Source organism: Cetorhinus maximus, chromosome 10, assembly GCF_964194155.1.
Source record: "Cetorhinus maximus chromosome 10, sCetMax3.hap1.1, whole genome shotgun sequence".
Taxonomy (NCBI): Eukaryota; Metazoa; Chordata; class Chondrichthyes; order Lamniformes; family Cetorhinidae; genus Cetorhinus; species Cetorhinus maximus.
The window spans coordinates 83,888,461-83,908,560 of NC_135888.1; the positions used below are offsets into that span (position 1 = coordinate 83,888,461).

At 43.3% G+C, this 20,100-nt stretch overlaps 1 protein-coding gene across 2 annotated transcripts in view; it reads left to right on the top strand.

Moving 5' to 3' along the window:
* pde6a (phosphodiesterase 6A, cGMP-specific, rod, alpha) overlaps window positions 1–20,100 on the top strand; it is a 123,030-nt gene that overhangs the window by 30,565 nt on the left and 72,365 nt on the right. Inside the window, exon 1 of one of the 2 annotated variants that reach the window (XM_078550711.1) lies at window positions 14,710–15,311. The exons of the other annotated variant lie outside the window; for it this stretch is intronic. Coding sequence (XP_078406837.1) covers window positions 14,844–15,311 — 468 coding nt within the window. The 5' untranslated portion in view covers window positions 14,710–14,843. Of the gene's footprint in view, window positions 1–14,709; window positions 15,312–20,100 lie in introns of those variants that run through there. 2 annotated transcript variants of the gene reach the window in all.

A 20,100-nucleotide genomic window follows, 5' to 3' on the forward strand; every position in this document is an offset into this window, starting at 1 on the left:
GAACAGCAGATTTTAAATGCGTTTCTATGCCCTCTACACGAAGGCTGAGGAAGCCTAATGGTAACACGTCAGCTAATAAGATACACATTTGCTACAAATGTGGGGGAAATCATGGAGCAGACGTTTGTAAATTCAAAGAGGCAGAATGCAATTATTCCCACAGGAAAGGGTACCTGGTTAGCCAGTGCAGAACAAAGGATAGGCAAACAGCAAAACAACAAACATATCCAATTGAGCTAACTGATACAGCAAAGGCTGAGGCTGCTACTACTGATGTATACCCTCTGTATCATGTGACTGCTGTTAAATCTAAGCCTATTGCAGTGACAGTGCAAGTGAATGGCAAGCAACTGCAGATAGAGGTGGATACCGTTGCTTCAACTGCTGTTGTTGGGGAGCACATGTTCAAGTACCTCAGTGAAGGGAGTCAGCCACTGATATTGGAGCAGATGTCTGCCAAGCTGAGAACTTACACTGGAGAATCCATTCAAGTCAAAGGCATTGCTGCCGTCCCAGTCTGCTACAAACAACAGACAGCCCAGCTGCCTGTGATCATCGTAAAGGGGGAGGAGCCCAGTCTTTTGGGTCGAGATTGGCTGCAGAAAATAAAACTTGACTGGTCAGAAATATTCTATTTATAGTTGGGTGGAATTCCAGAGCTCTTGAAGAAATATGACACTGTTTTCAAGACGAATTGGGAAAACTGAAGGGCATGCAAGCTAAAATGCGCATTGATCACCAGGCAACACCACATTTCTTCAAGGCCAGTGCCTTACTGACTAAAAGAAAAAGTGGAAGCAGAGTTGTGCAGGTTGGAAAACCTGAGAATAATTCATGCCTAGCAACAATTGGAATTGGATAGCACGTCAAGAGAATATATGACAATTAATACCCATAAAGGCTTCTACCAACACACCCTATTATCTTTTGGAGTTTCATCCGCATGCGCTATTTTTCAGCGAACCATGGAGAGTCTCCTGCAGGGACTTCCACGTGTGGTTGTGTACTTCGATGACATACTCATCGCTGGACTGACTGAAGCTGAACATTTAGCCAACCTTGAGGAAATGCTGAGAAGATTTATGGAGGCAGGTATGCGTTTGAAGTGAGAAAAATGCACAATTCTAGCATCAGAGGTAACCTACCTGGGCCACAGAGCGGATGCTATGGGGTTGCATCCTGTTGAAGACAAGGTCCAAGTAATTAAAGATGCACCATCACCCTCTGATGTGACAGAACTTCAATCTTTCCTAGATATGATTAATTACTATAGCTGTTTTTTACCTAATCTATCTACTGTACTGGCACCACATTTGTAGCGAAGGAAGAGCCACCGCTGGTCATGGGGTTCACAGCAAGGAGAAGCCTTTGCAACAGCAAAGAAACTGCTTCAGTCCTCATGCTTGTTGGTACATTATGACCCATCTAAAGAGCGAGTGTTGACATGTGATGCTTCTCCTTATGGTGTATGAGCCGTTCTATCACATCAAATGGAGGATGGAAAAGAAAGACCAATTGGCTACGTTTCAAGAACACTTTCCCAAGCTAAAAAGGGGTACTCTCAGTTGGAAAAAGAAGGATTGTCGGTTTTATTTGGTGTCAAGAAGTTTCAATAATACCTCCACGGACAACATTTTACAATTGTGTCTGACCATAAGCCGCTGACAGGTTTGTTCAGTGAAGACAAAGCTATTCCACCTCTAGCTTCAGCGAGACCCAACGTTGGGCTTTGACGCTATCAGCTTACGAGTGCACATTCATGTACCGCCCTGGCTCACACGTAGTCAATGCAGATGCACTTAGTTGTCTTCCGTTGCCGGGTAGTCTTGTCACAAGAATTAGTGTTATTGTTAAATTTCTTGGATTCATCACCTGTTTTTGCCAAACAGATCAAGAATTGGATGAGCAGAGATCCAGTACTGTTCAAAGTTTGTTTTATAAGGATGGTCAAGAGCACTTGTGTCTGATGACTTACGATCATTTTATTGCAGAAACATTGAACTGAGTTGTCAAGACAGAATCTTGCTGTGGGGTTCACAGTACTCCAAGTGCAGTGTCAGCAATGTCCTGTGCAATTGCAGTTAGAATTCTTAATTCTTATTCTTCAGTCACTTTGTGATAAAGGCTAGCTTAATATTTGTTTTCCTACCATAGATAATGACATAGAAGTCCACCTGGCGTATAAGACAACCCCATACTTTCAGTGCCAAAATTCATGTTTAGGCCCATACTCGGGCTATAAGCTGACCCCCCTTTCTGCTAAGAAATGCTTTACTCGCATTAGGAGTCAGCTTCAATTTTTCACCTCAGAAATGTATGTTTTACTCATTTTATAAGTTGGCATATGGGATCAAACAGGGGATGCAGGCTGTTGCCAAAAAGATGCTCAGGAGTTTAAGCCACCCACACAGGGCAGACGGCACATGACAAATGGTAAACAAAAATGGGTCCCCTGGCAAAAAAAGGAATGAAGCACGAAACTGGTTTCAAGATAAAAGTTGTAACATTTGCTAACTCATCAAACAACTGTGCCACAGTGAGGCAATTCAGTGTTAGTGAAAAACTGGTGCGAGAATGGAAGAAGAAGGAATCACCCCTGAAGAAGATACCCAAGACCAAATGCGTCATGAAAACAAGGAGCAGACACTGGCTTGATCCAGAGAAGCATATATCAAAATTGTCAGAATGCATCATCATCAGAAATGTAACACATATATACGCCCTCAATTGGGCTTAATCCAACACTGAGTCCAGCAAAAATTTCGGAGCAAAAGCTAGTCGGTGTAGCTGCTTTATAGAACGGAAATAGCTAGTGTTTCAAAAGAAGGCCTAGATCACTCAGAGTCTACCAAAAGACCTTGATGCCAAAGTTACCAGTTTCCAGCAATTCATCACCAGACAATGGCAAAAACAAAAACAGCTACTAGGTCACTTCGGCAACCTGGATGAAATGCCCATGAATTTTAATGTGCCCAGCAACAAATTGTGGAGTGGGAAGGTTTGAAAACAGTTCCAGCAAAAACCTTAGTGCATGAGAAGACAAGATTCACAATGGTACTTGCCTGCATGGCTAATGGAACAAAATTAAAGCCTATGGTGATTTTCAAATGTAAAAGCATGCTGCAAATCAAGTTCCCTGCAGGAACTTTTGTGCATATCCATGACAGTGATTGGATGGATGAGGATGGAATGAATTTGTGGATTGATATTGTGTGGAATAGGCACCTGGTGGCCTATGTAAAGAGTGCGGCTTATTGGTGCAGACATGTTCAGAACTAATATAACTGATGAGATCAAGAGATATCTGTGAAGAAATTACACCCAAATTGCAGTTATACCAGGAGGTCTATTATCTATAATTCAACACTTGGATGTGTGTATCAAGAAGCCATTCGAGGATCATGTTCACACTGAATGGAATAGGTGGATGGTTGATGGAGAAAAAACCTTCACAAGGAGTGGGAATATGCATTCTGCCCTAGTTGGTTGATGTTTTCATCACCAAATCATGGGATGCCATGAATGCACAAACTGTCAGATGGACTGCAGCGGTTCAAGAAGGTGGCTCACCACCATCTCAAGGAAAGTTAAGGGAGGCCAACAAATGCTCGCCTTGTTAGTGATGGCCAATTCCTCGGAAAGAATTTTTAAAAATTGATCCTGAAATTAACTTCCTAATACATATCCGCACCATCACTAAGACCACCTATTTTCACCTCAGTAACCTTGCTCAATGTCAAACTTGTCTCAGCTTATCTGCCTCATTGATGTCTTACCTCTAGACTTTTATTCTCCTCTATTTCTTCCTACACATTTTAAGGTCTGCATGTAAATAAATGTTTATAATCCACGCATTTATCACCCTTTCTGTAATGGACAGAACTGCAAGCAGTTCAGCGCCAACGTGAAAAGCAAGTCGACACCACGTCTGCAGACTTACAATATCTTTCAATGGGATGTTTTGCAATTCATAGGATAGTTGGAAAAATAAAAGGGCAGCAATGAATGATTAACAGAAGAACTAAGCTCCATGCTCTGCTGACACTCTGCAAACCATACACTGCACCTCCAGCTTAAAGGTCAGTGCTCATTTCACAAAGCTGTTATATGAGTTTGTAAAATTATAAAGATGACGATGTTCAAGAAATCTAACTAATGGAAACATTGAAGTACTGCAGTCTTATCCTTTACTGGTTATCTGAAAACGAGCAGCTACCCCGCTTATAAATAAAAGTATTGGAACCCAGATGGCTATAGCAGCTTTCCTGCAATCTTTGGAGGTGGCATGGCATTTGGAGTTATTTTATTGTCCCATTCCAATTTCAATAACTTGTAAAATCAGCAAATGTGACAAATCCAACTAATGTTTCAAATCTAGATTACAGAAACAATATTTGGCTGAAAACTTTGAATGGAATTTTCAGAGAAACACAAGACAGTTTTCCATAAATTACAAATATTTTAGTAAACAATATTTTGATATGCCACAGGATGCAAGTTTATACAGTTATCTGGACCCTGTACCCTTTTTGTTATGATATTTTCTCACATTATCTTTGAATTGATTACAAGTAAATATCTGCTAATTCTGCAAAGACTGACAGGAACAAGTTCCAAACTATTAGCAAACCTTAAAACTCATTTGTAATACGTTTTCATTAAAAAAAATGTAAACACTTAAAACACGCACACTTAACGTGTTGGATCGTTCATATTTTGCAAAGTTTGCAGCCTCAGAAGTGGCAAAGGATGGACTCAGCTTAAACTTGCAAATTAAATGTAAAATTTGTTCAAGAGAAATTATGTTTGACTAATTGATGTTATTAATTTGTAAATGCTAAGACCGACTTGTATTAGTAAAATGTGTGAATCGCTGAAGCATTACTGTTTATTTATGTGAGTATAACATATTAAATTGGCATGAACAAAAAAAGATGAATGAAAATGTTGGGCAGAATTTTGCCCTTGGTTGGTGGGCGGGCAGCCAAACTCTGCCGCCGAAACGGGGCCCGCCGCCATTTTGAGTGGGCGGGTCAATTAAGGCCCACCCAGTGGCCTGCCCGACGGGAAGCGCTATGCGCTTCCTCTTCCGGGGGGAGGCGGGGGGAGGGATTCCCCAACTGTCAAAGTGCGCTCCTTCATGCGCATGCGCGAGAAAGAGCGCACTGCTCCCTGAGACTAAGTGGTGTCTCAGGGAGATTACTGACATTCTCAAAAACTTTAAAAATAAAAAAAATCTAAAAATTATTAACATGTCCCCCTCATGTGACAATGTCACACGAGATGGGACATGTTAATAAGAAGCACATAAGCTTTCTTAATGTTTTTAAAAATGGACATGAAACCTCATCCCACCAGTGGATGAGGTTTCATGTATTATCAGAAGCCCGCTGGGGCTCCTGGCCTGCCCACCAGCCTTAAGGTTGGATGGGCAGGACATTTAACTACCTTAATTATCCTGCCAATGGCCTCAATTGGCCATTGACAGGTCAGCGGGCGGACAACTGATTTCACTGTCCGCCCGCCTTCCTCAATATTTAAATGGACCGGGATGACATCGGGGGTTCCTCCCAACGTCATCCCACATCATTTTCCTGTCGGCGAGCGGGCCCCACCCCCAAATTAGGTTAAGGGATAGGTCAGTAGAGATGCAGTGGCAGACATTTAAGAAGATATTTCAGAATACTCAGTGAGAAGGAAAGACTAAGAGAAAGATGCACCACCCGTGGCTAACTAAGGAAGTTAATGATAGTATCAAATTGAAAGAAAAAGCATATAATTCCACAAAGATGAATGGCAGATCGGAAAATTGGACAGAATATAAAGTAGAGCAAAGATTGACTAAAAGATTAATAAGGAGGGAGAAATTAGAGTACAAGAGAAAACTAGCTAGAAATATAGGCCAGAATTTTACGGTTGGCGTGCGGGCTCGGTGTGAGTGGGCGGGGGCGGTCAGGAAGCCTACCGCCGTCTGCGATCGGCTCTGCTCCGCCATTTTACGCGGGCGGGCCAATTAAGGCCCACCCAGCATAAGACACAACAGCGGCAACAGGGAGAAAGGACAGGTGGGGGTGAGAGCTCAATGTCCGCTGGGTCCAATGGGGGCCTGGCGTCCGATTCAAAAGCGGCTGCGGCAGCCATGAGAAGTCTGCCAGTGAAGCAGACGCACCTCGTCATGGAGCTCGTTACTGGTGAACAGGTCAGCGGGGCAGTGGGCCCCGCGTTTTTCTGATGAGTGTCTCGCTGCCCTCCTGGTGGAGGGGGCAGGACGGAGAGAGATCTTCGTCTCCAGGGACGGAAGGAGGAGGCCCCCCCACCCCCCCCACCTCAGCAAAAATGCCTGGGAGGAGGCGCCATCCAGGGTGAGCTCCCATGATGTGGTGAGGCGCACATGGGTGCAGTGCCATAAATGGTTCAATGACCTCCTGCGATCGGGAAGGGTGAGTACCGTGTTGGCATGGGTCACTTAGCACAGCAGCTAGGAGCCCTCCCTTGGACCTCAGAGGTCATAGAGTGTGAGTGGCAACTGTCAATGAGGTGGCATCTGGGCAAGAGCCCTGGCTGCTTGGAATGGGTGTCTTGCGGCTCCAGGCTCACGAATTGGCTGAGCCCTGCGAGGTGTTCCTCAGGTGGGGTTGGCCTGGCTGCAATGGCAATGCAGGTACAGGGTGGATTAATCAATGCTCCTCCATCCTTTCAGGAGAAAACATCCCATAACAATGCCAAGAGGTTGCAGACTGGTGGAGGACTGCCCCACCTCCTAATTCTAACTAGATATGAGCAGGAGGCCCTGGAGCTGCAGAAGCACCATGCGCCTAGGTCAACCGGCCGCAGTGAGGTTGGGGTGCCACAGGGAGGTAAGATCACAGTGCACTGAGGTCGGAATGTCTGTAATAGCAACCATTCACTGTTGTCTCTATATTGATATGAGCCTTGAACATGGAATCCCCATTGGTAATAGAAAGACGAGGGTACCCTGATCCAGCTGCCAGGCACGCACAGTAACAGGGTAATGACTTCAACTGATAACATGAACTTGTTTTTCCTTTCAGGCTCACCAGCCCCTCGGGGTGAGGAGCCTGAAGACCCACCACTGAGCCCAGAGGACAGCAACCATCATATCGCACCTGTGTCACACCCTCTCAGCCAGGCAGGCACCAGCGCAGATACCAGCACCTCAGTGGGAATTAGATTGGTGGCTAGTATCGCGGTGCACAGCGGTGAGGGCACTTTACGCTCGCTTGAAGTGCAGGTGGGGGCAGAGAGTACCCAGGGCGCCGGTAGTCGGAGTACTGCTGGGAACCAGGAACATGCTCAGTCGGTGGCTGATGATGGGCCGCTGGAGTTGTCCCTGAGGCAGCAGATGCTGGAAGTGCAGGAGGATCTGGCGGAGATACATGAGCGAACCTGTGCCATGGTCCCTGTTGCGAAGGAGCCCTTGCGGAGCATGATCAATGCAATGACCCTCATGGCTGAGTGCACTGCCTCCTGCATGGAGAATGGTGACTCTCATGGAGAGGCTCCTCCAGGAGCTGAATCTAGGGTTCCTGGGGATGCACTCACACCAGCAATGACCTCAAGTAGTCAGTGTCAGCACGGGAGATAGATTGGGCAGCTAGGTGCCCATCCATCAATGGTGAGCAGGGAGATCCAAAGCAACCTCACGTTGTTGCATGAGCTGCTTGTTGTTGCTGCAGGCTCCTCTCAGGGCACTCCGGAGGATGGCAGCAGTTCCTCTGCCCCTCTGCCAGTGACCTTGACATCCGATGAGGCTGCGGTGACTGGGGAGATGCCAGCCCTGCCACTGGCTGCTCCCTCCCAGGCAGGGCCAGCACAGGCTCCATGGCTAGAGGACGCCCACCAAGGTCATCAAGGCCAACAGGTCAGCAGTGTGAGCAGGCTGTCTCCAATGCCAGTGCCAGCGAGGGGGGAGCACCTAGATGTAGTACCCGCAAGTGAAACTTAATGCACCTTAAGCACAACACGGGCTTATCACTGATGATATTTTTTCCCCCACTTTTATGTTAAATATTATTTGGTGTGATGGACAACATGTTTCAATTTAATTTGTATTATGTATGCCAGGCACCACAGCATTAAATGTGTTTCTGTTCAACAAGCCTCTGGGTGCTTCATTAGTTCTGCAGGTGCAGGGTAACCCATGATGTTATGAGTGACTTGTTTGTCATTGAATTTTATTGAAATGGCACATCGTGCATGTTGTTCACCAAGCAAATATACCTGTCAGGTATCAAGTATGGAGCCTGCAGCCCTGGCATGTGGTTGTGGTTCTTACTTGGTAGGCTAGCTGAAGGATCATTGGATCAAAGCCTCCCGGGTGTCCCTGCCTCCCTGGAGGTTGCCCAGGTCAGTGTCTATCCCCTCAGCATTCTCCTGACCGTGCTTGTCCTCAGACTCACTACTGGGCTCGTTGTCTGATGCCAGAGCAGCTGGGTCAACATCTTCTTTCTCCACTGCGTTCCCCCCTTTCCTGCGCCAGATTGTGGAGAGCGCAGCATGCAACCACTATCAGTGACACACGACCTGGGGGGTATTGGAGTGCGCCCCCTGAGCGGTCCAGGCATCGGAAGTGCATCTTGAGAAGACCGATGGCTCTCTCTGCCACAGCCCTTGTGGAGCCGTGGCTCCTATTGTACCGCTGCTCAGCTCCTGTTCTTGGATGGCAGAGAGGCATCATGAGCCACCTTCTGAGGAGATAGCCCTTGTCGTCCATCAGCCATCCATCAAGCCGGGCTGGAGCACTGAAGAGCTCCGGCACCTGGGAGTGTCTGAGGCTGTAAGCGAAATGGGAGCTGCCTGGGTACCTTACACAGACTTGTAGAATCAGCATCCTGTGATCACACAGTATCTGCACATTCATGGAGTGGAAGCCCTTCCTGTTGACGAAGGTACCGAGCTCACCTGCTGCCGCCTTGATGGCCACATGTGTACAGTCTATTGCACCCTGGATGCAGGGGAAGCCAGCAATCACTGCAAAGCCTCTGGCTTGCTCAGTCTGGCTGGCCTCATCCGTACGGTAATGAATGAAAGTCAATGCCCACCTGAACAGAGTGCCTGTCACCAGCTTGACGCAACTGCGGACAGCTGATTGGAAGACTCCACAAAGATCGCCCACCAACCCCTGGAAAGAGCCGGAGGCATAGAAGTTGAGGACCACTGTGACCTTCAGCGCCACTGCATGGAGTGTCCTCCCACACTGTCAAAGCTGATCTCAAGGCCCATCATCTGACAGATGGAGGTCACTGCCTCCCTTGAGAAACGGAGCTTCCTTCGGCACTACACCTTAGACATATTGAGGTAGCTGCATCACCGCCCGTAAACCCTGGCAGCAGGATAGTGGCATCTTCTGCAGCCCCTTCCACCTTGGTCTTCCTGTTGGCCCTGCGCCCCTTGTGCCTGTGCCTGTCCTTCCACAGGTCACTCCCCTGGAAGCTGAATAGGGACACCTGGCCTCCTCCCCCTTTTGGACCTCCCTCCTTAGAGGAGGTGCCTCCAGTGGAGGCCACAATCCCCATTCCCAGGGTAAGGGAAAGTCGTCTGATACCTGGAAGGCCCCAAGTCGTATGACTCCTCTGGAGTCCTGAACTGAAGCCTCTTATTTCTGCCAAAGCAGCTCTGAAAGCGAAATGAAGATGTCCTGTTATAAGCAAGCAGCAGCAGCATATAAGCTAAAGTACCCACGACTCGCATTAGCAAGTCCACTCACCCCTCTTATCCAGCTCGCGGATGAGGTTTTTGAAAATGTGGCCTACCCGCCTGCCCCTTGCACCTGTGTGACGCCCTGAAAATCGCACGGGCTACGTAAACTCCAAGACAATTGGAGCCGCAAGGGCCTTAACTGGCCCATTAATTAATGGCGGGCAAGCCTCCATTTTCATCGCACACCTGCCTAGCGAAATATCATGAGGGTACATGGTGACGTCGGGACACATGCCTGATGTCATCGCGCATCATATTACGCTTGGGCGTGTCGGGTGCATGTCCAGCATAAAATTGTGGCCATAAAAACAGATAGTAAGAGTTTTGACAGATATTTAATAGGGTAAAAGAGTAAGTGAAGTGAGAATTGGTCGTCTCGAGAGTGAGAATGGGAAACTAATAAAGGAAAGTAAGGGAATGGCAGATGAATTGAACAGATGTTTGCATCTGTCTTCACTGTAGAGGATACAAATAACATCCCAGAAATAAATGTGAATCAGGAGGTGAAAGGGAAGAATTTAAAACAATTACAATCACCAGGGGAAGAGTACTGAGAAAATTATTAGAACTAAAAGCTGACAAGTCCCCAGGCCCTGATGAGCTTCATCTTAGGGGCTTAAAAGAAGTAATTGCTGAGATAGTAGATGCAATGGCTTTAATTTTCCAAAATTTCCTAGGTTCCATCATTGGAAAATAGCAAATCAGACTCCCCTATTCAAGAAAAGAGGGAGACAGAAAGCAGGAAACTACAGGCCAGTTAGCTTAACACCTGTCATTGGGGAAATGCTGAAATCTATTGTTAAGAAGGTTATAGCCGGGTGCTTAGAAAATCTCAATGGGCCGAATTTTCTGCCTGTCAGGCCGGCGGGCCCGACTCAATCTCCGGCGGGTGGGGAGCCGATCCCCGCCAGAGAGGCGGGCCCCGCCACCATTTTACGTGGACGGGCCAATTAAGGACCGCCCAGCGAGACGTCCGGCGGGAAGCGCTATGCGTTTCCTCTGTGTGCGGGGGCAGGATTCCACAAAAGTGAGAGTGCGCTCTTTCGCACATGCTCACGAAAGAGTGCACATCTCCCTGAGGCTAAGTGCTGCCTCAGGGAGATCGCTTACACTTCTAAAAATATGAAAATTAGAAAAAAAAAATTCCCTAACATGTCCCCCTCATGTGACAATGTCACATGAGATGGGACATGTTCATAATTTACATTAGAAGTTTATTAAACTTTTTAAATCCCTACATGAAACCTCATCCCGCCGGTGGATGAGGTTTCATGTTTTCTCTATTTGCCGCCAGGGCTCCTGACCTGCCCACCAACCTTAATGTTGGACGGGCAGGTCCTTTAATTGTTTAAATGATCCTGTCAATGGCCTCAATTGGCCATTGACAGGTCGGCAGGCCCACAGCTGATTTGGCTGTGCCCACGCCTTCCTGAAAATTTAAATGGGGTGGGATGATGTCGGGGGTTGCCCCCGATGTCATCCCGCGTCATTTTACGCGTCGCCGAGCAGGCCCCGCCCCCTGCTCGCTGACAGCAAAATTCAGCCCAATATAATTAAGCAGAGTCAACATGATTTTGTGAAAGGAAAATCATGTTTGACTGATTTATTGGAGTTCTTTGAGGAATTAATAAGCAATGTGGATAAAGGGGAACCTATGGATGTGCTGCTCTTAGATTTACAGAAGGCATTTAACAAGTTGCCACATCAAAGGCCACTACACAAAATAAGAGCACATGGTGTGGGGGTAACATATCAGCAATGTATAGAGAATTGGTTAGCTAACTGGAAACAGAGAGCAGACATAAATGGGTCATTTTCAGGTTGTAAAGCTGTGGTGAGTGTAATGACACAGGGATCAGTGCTGGGGCCTCAACTATTTACTATTTCTATCAATGACTTGGATGAAAGGGCCAAATCTATGGTTTATAAATTTGCTGATGACACAAAGTTAATAAGGAAAGTAAACTGTGAATAGGACATAAGGGCCGAGATTTTCTGGCCCCATCATAGACTAGAACAAGGGGAAATAATTTAAAAATATGGTCTCCCGTTTAAGCTGGAGGTGTGGAGAATTTTTTCTCTCAGGGTCATGAAGCTGTGGTACTCTCTTCCCCAGAGAGTGGTAGAGGCAGGGTTAATGAATATTTTTAAGGCAGAGAGATAGATTCTTGACTAACAAGGGAGACAAAGGTTATCATTCGTGTGAATGTGGAGCTATGGCCACAATCAGATCAGTCATCATCTTAATGATGGTGGATCAGGCTTGAGGGGTCAGATAGCCTACTCCTGCTCCTAATTCATATGTTTGCATGTTCATAGGAGCACAGACACTAAAATAAATGTTGTAAAAGTGTTTTTATGTCAAAAATATATACTTAATTTACTCAGAAGCCGACAATGTATGCCAACATAAATTTTAAACGGTTCAGTGGATTTTTTATTATGTCATTTTCAGTGATTTGAAATAAGGTTCCTCACAGGACACTCTTATTAAAAATGCTTGTTTTAGTTGATAAACCTATTTTCAATGCTAACAAAACTGCATGAAGGGCTGAATTTTGCATGGGAGCGGGGTCCTCACACAGCCCCACGGTGTAACAGTCGAACAAGCCCACCTGCACATGGTTGGCTCACCCCGCAGACAGTTAACAGTTATTGGGTCTTTAATTGGCTTGAGACAGAGCTTCTCCTCCATCAGAGAGGAATTCCAGTCTCTGAGAGCTGCCGGCCGATCAAATGGTGGCTCTCTTGTCCCAGCAGCACCACCAGTAGTGGTGGCTACAGTTAGGATGAGAGGCTGTGGGGCACAGGGTGCCCAAAAAGGAGGTAGCCCCCTGGCATAGTCATGATGCCGCTTGGAAAATTGGCATCAGCCTCCCCCATCATGAGCAGCATCCCAGCAGCGGCAAGAGGAGGCCTTAAAAAACATCCATGGTAGCGGGCAAGGGCAGGCAAGCACTAAGCAAAGCATGGAAAAACTGAGCAGGTCTAACAGCATCTGTGGGGAGAGTTAACGTTTCAAATCCGTATGACCCTTCTTCAGATCAGCTCAATTCAGAGCAGAACAATTGTTATGACTGTGCAGTTGGTACAGCGGAGTTATTTAAAAATCCCAGAGGGAAACTTTAAATAACTGTCATAACCTATAATTTTAAGTGTTATGTTTGAGGTGCAACTCTAAGTTCAGGAATCAGACCATCAGCTCTCTTAAATTAAATTAAATATTTTATTAATTTACACAGGTTAAAATATATATACACATGGCTACAAATTACTACTACCATAACTTCTAACAAATTCCCAAACTAATCTTCATTAAGGCAACAGCAACCCACCGATGCTGCTGGACCTGCTGAGTTTTTCCAGCATTTTCTGTTTTTCAGATTTCCAGCATCCGCAGTATTTTGCTTTTGCTTTTAACCAAGCAAAGCATCACTGCCATGATGTCCAATTGACGCCCCCTCCATCTGCCGTCTCACCCCTGAGGGATGTAAAATTCAGCCCAAAGTTTCCGCTCTTCCCAATTATGCCCAAAACAGAAGTTTTACCCCTGAGCATTCAGTTTAGGTAAGTAAAGGGTGGGGTAAGGGAAGGGTGAACATCAGGAAGCTGATTTGGAAGCTCAAAAGCGTGGTGGAAATCTATTATTCAATGTAGCACTCAGGTCCTAATGACTTTTGGTGCTACAAGTGAGTGCCCCTTTAAATCCAGCTTCCAGTCATGTTAGTCAGCTTGTGAAGCCAATCCCACTTGGCTTTACTCAACAGGTTTGCCACTGGTTGGCATTTCTGATGTTTTAAGCTGTGCAGAAATTTAAATCATAGTGGTGGCTACAGTTAGGATGAGAGGCTGTGGGGCACAGGGTGCCCAAAAAGGAGGTAGCCCCCTGGCACAGTCATGATGCCGCTTGGACAATTGGCATCAGTAACTCATGTGCTTTCCCACCATTCGTAGGTAAGCATCCAAACATGGAACTCACCACATTATTGAAATAAAGCTGACTCCAGACTTGGGGGTTAGGTCAACAGGGCTATTCTGGAACTTTGTGCTACTGTCTTGGCCCCTCAACAGTTGAGTGCATAAACTTGGGCGTACAGCACACATGATTTTATGACCATCACTTTTGAAATAGTTGGAAAGCAAGCAGCGTATACCTGAGTTTCTAATATGCCCACCCAATAGCTAGTACAGCTTAATAATACCCCTTTTGCTTTTGGCAAGTGTGATACCATTTATGCCCAATGGGATAATCTACTCTGTGGTGTTCAAAGCTGTAGCTTTAATAACTTGCATTGTCCTGTTGCGAATTAATGTGAACAATGTGAATTGTTTCAAAATACATTATAAATTAATGATTATGTAAGTATGTAATTGTTTAGATCTTTTCACTACTGCCATTACAAGAATAACCTTGTATCTGTAAAGCCTACCTACAATCGTAATCCCCAGATAAAGATGCCTTCATCCCATTATAAGCATTTAAATCAACAAAGGATGACAGGTGGATTTTCAATCCAAACCTGATCCAAATATCTTTGTTTGGTAGATAATGATTCAGGTTTTAATTCAAGGAAAGTGCAAGCAGAATTTGAAAATCTGTCCCTACATAAACAATGCAATATGTAGGAATGGAGATTCGTGAGCTTATTCCAATTTAAACAGGGTTTCATAAAAGGTTCTCTTGTGCTACAGGAGCTTACTGCTTATTAACAGAATGAGTTTTTAACTGCACAAGATTTAACAAGTTTACATACAATTGTTTTCAATTTTTTAGTATAATTAAACAGATATTGGGGATTAACACTTAATGTTTGATCCATACAATTGTTCATCTCCAAAATTGAAATAAAGCTCAGCTTGATTAGTTCTAGGCTTAATCAATGTCACATGATCATAAAAGGTAATCCTACTTTCACCTTCAGCATCACTGAACAAATGTAATTGAAAGCTGTTAAGTGGTGCATGTAGCCTTGGATCTGAGTGGTGTTAGCAACCCTACTTTCCATGAAACATTGAAACTCCATAAACTCTGGAATGGAAGGAATGATCATATATTATTAGTTTATTTCAGAAATTTATTTTGCTATTGTGTGTGAATAAGGAAAGGAAATACATATTCCAAAATGAGTTCAACCAAGGAAGATGTGGAGAAGTTCCTGGACAGTAATCCCGCCTTTGCCAAGGAATACTACGACTCAAAACTACGATCTGTACATGTTGCCAACTTGCTGGGATCTCAACAAGCAAATATAGACTTCAGTACTTTCCGGGAAGTAAGCTGTGTTGAGGAAAGTGAAATCATTTTTGAGCTGATTCGAGACCTGCAGGATGTTAATATGGAAAAGACAGTGTTTAATACACTCAGGAGGATTGTTTTTCTCATTCACGCAGATCGCATGAGTTTGTTCATGTACAGATCCAGGAATGGCATTCCTGAACTTGCCTCCAGGCTGTTCAATGTTCAGAAAGATTCTGTTTTCGAAGAATGTTTTGTTCCGCCAGATTGTGAAATCGTTTTTCCTCTTGACACTGGGGTCGTTGGATATGTGGCTCACACTAAGAAAACAATAAATATCATGGATATACGTGAGGTACTAGAAGTATTTTTTTTTAAATTTCAATGATGATCTAATTTAATGAAAGGTGTTTAGGGGAGGTGGTGGAGTAGAGGTATTCTCACTGAACTGATAATCCAGAGACCTAGGATAGTGTCCTGTGGATTTGGGTTCAAATTCCATTACAGTAGATGGTGGAATTTGAATTCAATAAAAATCTGGAATTAAAAACCTTATGACCATGAAACCATTGTTAAGTGTCATAAAACCTATCTGGTTCCTTTAGGGAAGGAAATCTGCTCTCCTTACCTGGTCTGATCTACATTCAGATCCACAATAACATGATTGACTCTTAAATGCCCTCTGAACTAGGGCAATTAGGGATAGGCAATAAATGCTGGCCTAGCCAGTGATGCCCACATCCTGTAAATGAATGAAGATAAAAGAAATTTACATAAGCCATGTAGTTTTTCTATATACTTTGCATTAATTTTAAAATGTTTATAGAAACTCTGTTGCCAAGCAAAGGCAAGGGAATTTACTGTACATTTATTTTTCAATGTTTATTCTCCTCAAACTATGTCAGTTAGCAAGAGAAAACAAAATATCCAAACTGAGTAAAGCAATAAAGAGTCGTGTATGGAAGGCATACTGAAGAATTACGAGATGTAAAGAGAAGATAGGATAAAAAGAGAAAGAAAGGAGAAGCTAACAGGAAGATAGAAAGAAAGGGTAATCAAGGTCATACAGAAATGATGACAAGGAAAAACATGCAAAAACAAATAATGAGTGAGAAAATGATTGAGAGAGAGTGCAAAAGCAATGAGAAATTGATTTATGGATTGTGAGAGAAAGTTGCAGGAAAGAAATACAGAAAGTTATCTATGAACAATGTCATTAGAGATAAACTGGTCCTAATTAAAGTTAATTAAGTTAACTCTTCTAGGACAAAGTTAGATGTGTTTATTTCACACTTAAGAAGCAATAAAATTGAAGAGGAAAGTTTAAAAAATGTAAATTTTTGTTACAGTGCAATTTTGTTATCAGGAATAAATAGGTAGTACAGCATAAAAATAGTTCTTCAGATGGAGGTTCATCTGCTTAACCCTCGAATACAATTATTATCTATGATGAAGTTTCTGCTGGGACTAGGCAAAGAGCAGTTATATATGATGAAAATCCAATTAAACCATCAGCATTTTGTAGCAGAAAAGAACTATGGGCTGAATTTTTAGATCGGTGTGCGGGTGTGTGCCCGGTACTGTATGTAACAATAATAAACCTGTCCTCTACCAGTAACAATTAGGACCTACAGACCAACTATTGGACCAGTGCAGCATCACCTGTAAACTAGATATTTTAGCTTCTTGTATCTCTACATTTTAGACTCAACTCCTCATGTAAAAGGAATATACAATATAATGCATCACAATATATGTTTTCAAGAGAACATGGTCAAAATATTTTATTTACATAGCTCCATCCAGTTGAAAAAAGAAACTTGACTTTATCTAGAAAAGCTTGTTGCACTTAATGCCTGTCAGACCAACATAAGCATAGGCATAATGCAGCTGCTGAGCTCATTTCTTTAATTCTAGCTGCAGATTTTGTATAACTGATGCAATGTGTGAAAAATACTTTTGGTTTTGCAATGTAATTAGAAGAGATGCTATGGAAGGTTACTAAAATGTGGAAAAAGTTGTTACTTGAAACGTATTTGGGAATATTGTAGCCCAATCTTGAATTCAAGTTTTAAGGTTTTGGATCTATGATTGATTGGATGTTTTATTCTCCCATTATCATGTTATATTTCAGAAGTTCGATACTGGTAGTAGATACCATATTACTTGCAATAAATATTGCAGAAATTTACCCCAACAATGTCATCACTGTGCTTATTTAAATAGAACTGAAAATGTATTTTAGTAGTTGGCAAGGAGAGATATTTTAACAAAGCATTAATCGATGAATCTCAGTGAGAGCAATTTGCATTTTTAGTATTGGTCTGTAACATTTTTTGTTCCAAAAGAAAGATAATGGTATATGTAAAATGTTAGCAGTCCTGAAAAGTTAAACCATTTAGTTAGTGGTTACAGTAATTACTTTATAGTAATTAGTTGTGGAACAAAATCTGCTGGAAATACACAGCAGGCTAGTCAGCAATTGTAAAAAGACAAAGCAAGTTATTGATATTTCACATTTGCATAATACACAAGGTTATACTGTTTTGATAGTTGTTTCATGAAGACTTAAGTATTAATAGGAAATTACCAACCAAACTAATCCTGTCACACTTATAGCTGCATGGATTACTTTGTAGGTCACACTCTACAAGCTGATTTAATGGAACATCTTTGTCAGCACAGTTACTGATTGTAAACTAATTTTTTGTAACATTTTGCATTTTATAATCTGAAAATTAAACTACATAATAGCATGATAAACTACATTTTTCGAAAGAGTACTTTTCAATGTATTAATTTCAAAATAAACTTTCAAAAGTAAAAGGACAATGTAGTCAAAACCTATTGTACTTTTATGTCTTGAATCTAATGCTGTACATCTCAGGTATTAGATATATTTTCTTACTCAATATTATTATCAAACACTTCTAATTGAGAGATCAGTAACTCATTATTGAATAATAGAATGGTAGAGCAAGGCATAGAAAAAGCCATTTGATCCAACAAGTCTGTGCTGGGATTTTTCTACACAAGAGTTACTTTCTCCCTATATTCTTACTTGCTCCCTATATATACCCTTTAGCATTTATACTTTCTAAGGTATTTAGAGATAGTCACTAACTTTTGGGACAGTTAGGAAAATTCATAATTAATATTTATATTTATAATTAGGGATATTTACTTATTTTCCTGTGGGTGATATTCACTATCATGCTTTCTTATATACCTGAGCATATTCGCTAATAATGTCCGATATAGTTGGGGATACTTACAATAATTTTGTGTATAGTTGGGTTTTTTTTTGTTATAGTTAAGGATAGTTATTATCACATTAGCTATTTTAGTTTAATCTTGTTAATGCAGGATATTTGCAAAATTGTCTTCCAATGTGGTTGTTTATGTGAGAGAGGGTGATTTCTGTTTCATTTTGAAGTGTAAATGTGTTTGCTCATTTCTAGGTACAGATGTGTTTTTCAATCATGTTCACTGCATTTTGTAAGATATAGGCCAGAATTTTACGCTCCCCCACCGGTGGGCTTTTAGGGGGGGTGGGGAGGCACACCAATGGGATTCCCTCCAGGTTCCCGCCCACCATGACCACCCAGTGATTTTACACTCGAGCAGGAAAGGCCTCGGACAGGAAACCCACCCTTGTCCTAGTTGAGGCCCTTAAGTGGCCAATTATTGGCAGCTTAAGGGCTGTTTCCTGCCCAGCCTCCATTTTTAGGCTGGCAGGAGGATTGAATTTGCATGGGGAAGGATGAAAATCAAAAGCGGGCTGGGGGTGAGGGGTTGCATCTCCATCAGAAGCCCCCTTCTGAAATTGGATGCCCCCTCCCTGTTAAGGGCCGGTTGCCTCCAGACCTCCCTCCACCCCAGGCCTCTCCCCAGCAACCCCGATCGCCCCCTTCACGGCCTCCCAGGTCTTCTCTACCCTCCCTGCCCTGGAAACCCTTGAACTTACCTGGGCCTCCAGTGCCTGGACTTGGACTCCAGTGTCCTCTTGCATTCCTTCTTCTATTCATGGCAGCTCTTGGCCAGCAGCTGTCTAAGGCAGAACTTCCTCCCAAGGTTTGGGTGGAAGTCCCGCATGCAGCCGCTTAATGCTCATTCAAGCGTGAAATGGCTGTGGAGTACTCGGAGTCTTCAGGTGGCAGGAAGTGAGACCCCTCATTTGGGCTGTTACTGTATTTAATGGGGTAGAAGTGTAATTGTGGTAGGGGGCATTGAAAAAGGGGAGACTGTGATGGCAAAGGCCCAAATTCTGGATCAGAGTGTTGGGTGCAACATTTTTTATGTTGAGAAATGAGCACGTGAATCCCTGAATGGAAGAATATGTGGTTCTACTTGAGCTCCAATAACACAATATAACATTCTAACAGTTGTGACAGGATACTTCAGTATCTAACAACATGGCATTGATAATGTTGCATGTCTCAGTCCATTGTTAGGCATTGTCACTTCATTACTGCTGATAACAACATCCAGTGGAATGACTGATTTATGATTGCTTAATATTTTGTGCAAAATCACCCAAATCTGTGATGAGGGACTGTGGAGAAAAGAAAATATTTTGTGATTATCTAGTCATGTCATAATCCACGCTTGACGTCATTACCAATAGGATATGTAACTGGGTTATATTCTAAAATATTTTCCATAGTCTAATTATTTTATTCAGTGGGGAAGTACCTTCACAGCGATATAGGTTATGAAAGATCTTTTAACCTACTTGAAAAACATTCTAGGACTATTGTCCTCCACTTCAAGGAGGTCTGATACTTTAGGCATAATTTTAATTCCACTGGTAGATGAAAATTATAGTATAACGGGTTAACAGATGGGATATGCTAATGTATGGTGTACATGATGATGTGCCATTGACACTCGTCAGTCATGTGTTAGACTCAAGAGAGAGAGAGGTTGGAATCATGCCTAAGAGCCACATGCCTACTCTGTAACTTGTTTAGTAGTCCTATCAATAAGCAGATATCAGAGAATGCCTACAGCCTGTCTAAGAACCAAGTCCTAGGCCTGGAATCGAAGACAGAAGGACCCAATCTCAGAACATGGCGGCAGCGATGGAGACATCAATGTAAAAGACACAAGGCGGAATTTTATGGACACATCGTGGCGGGGGT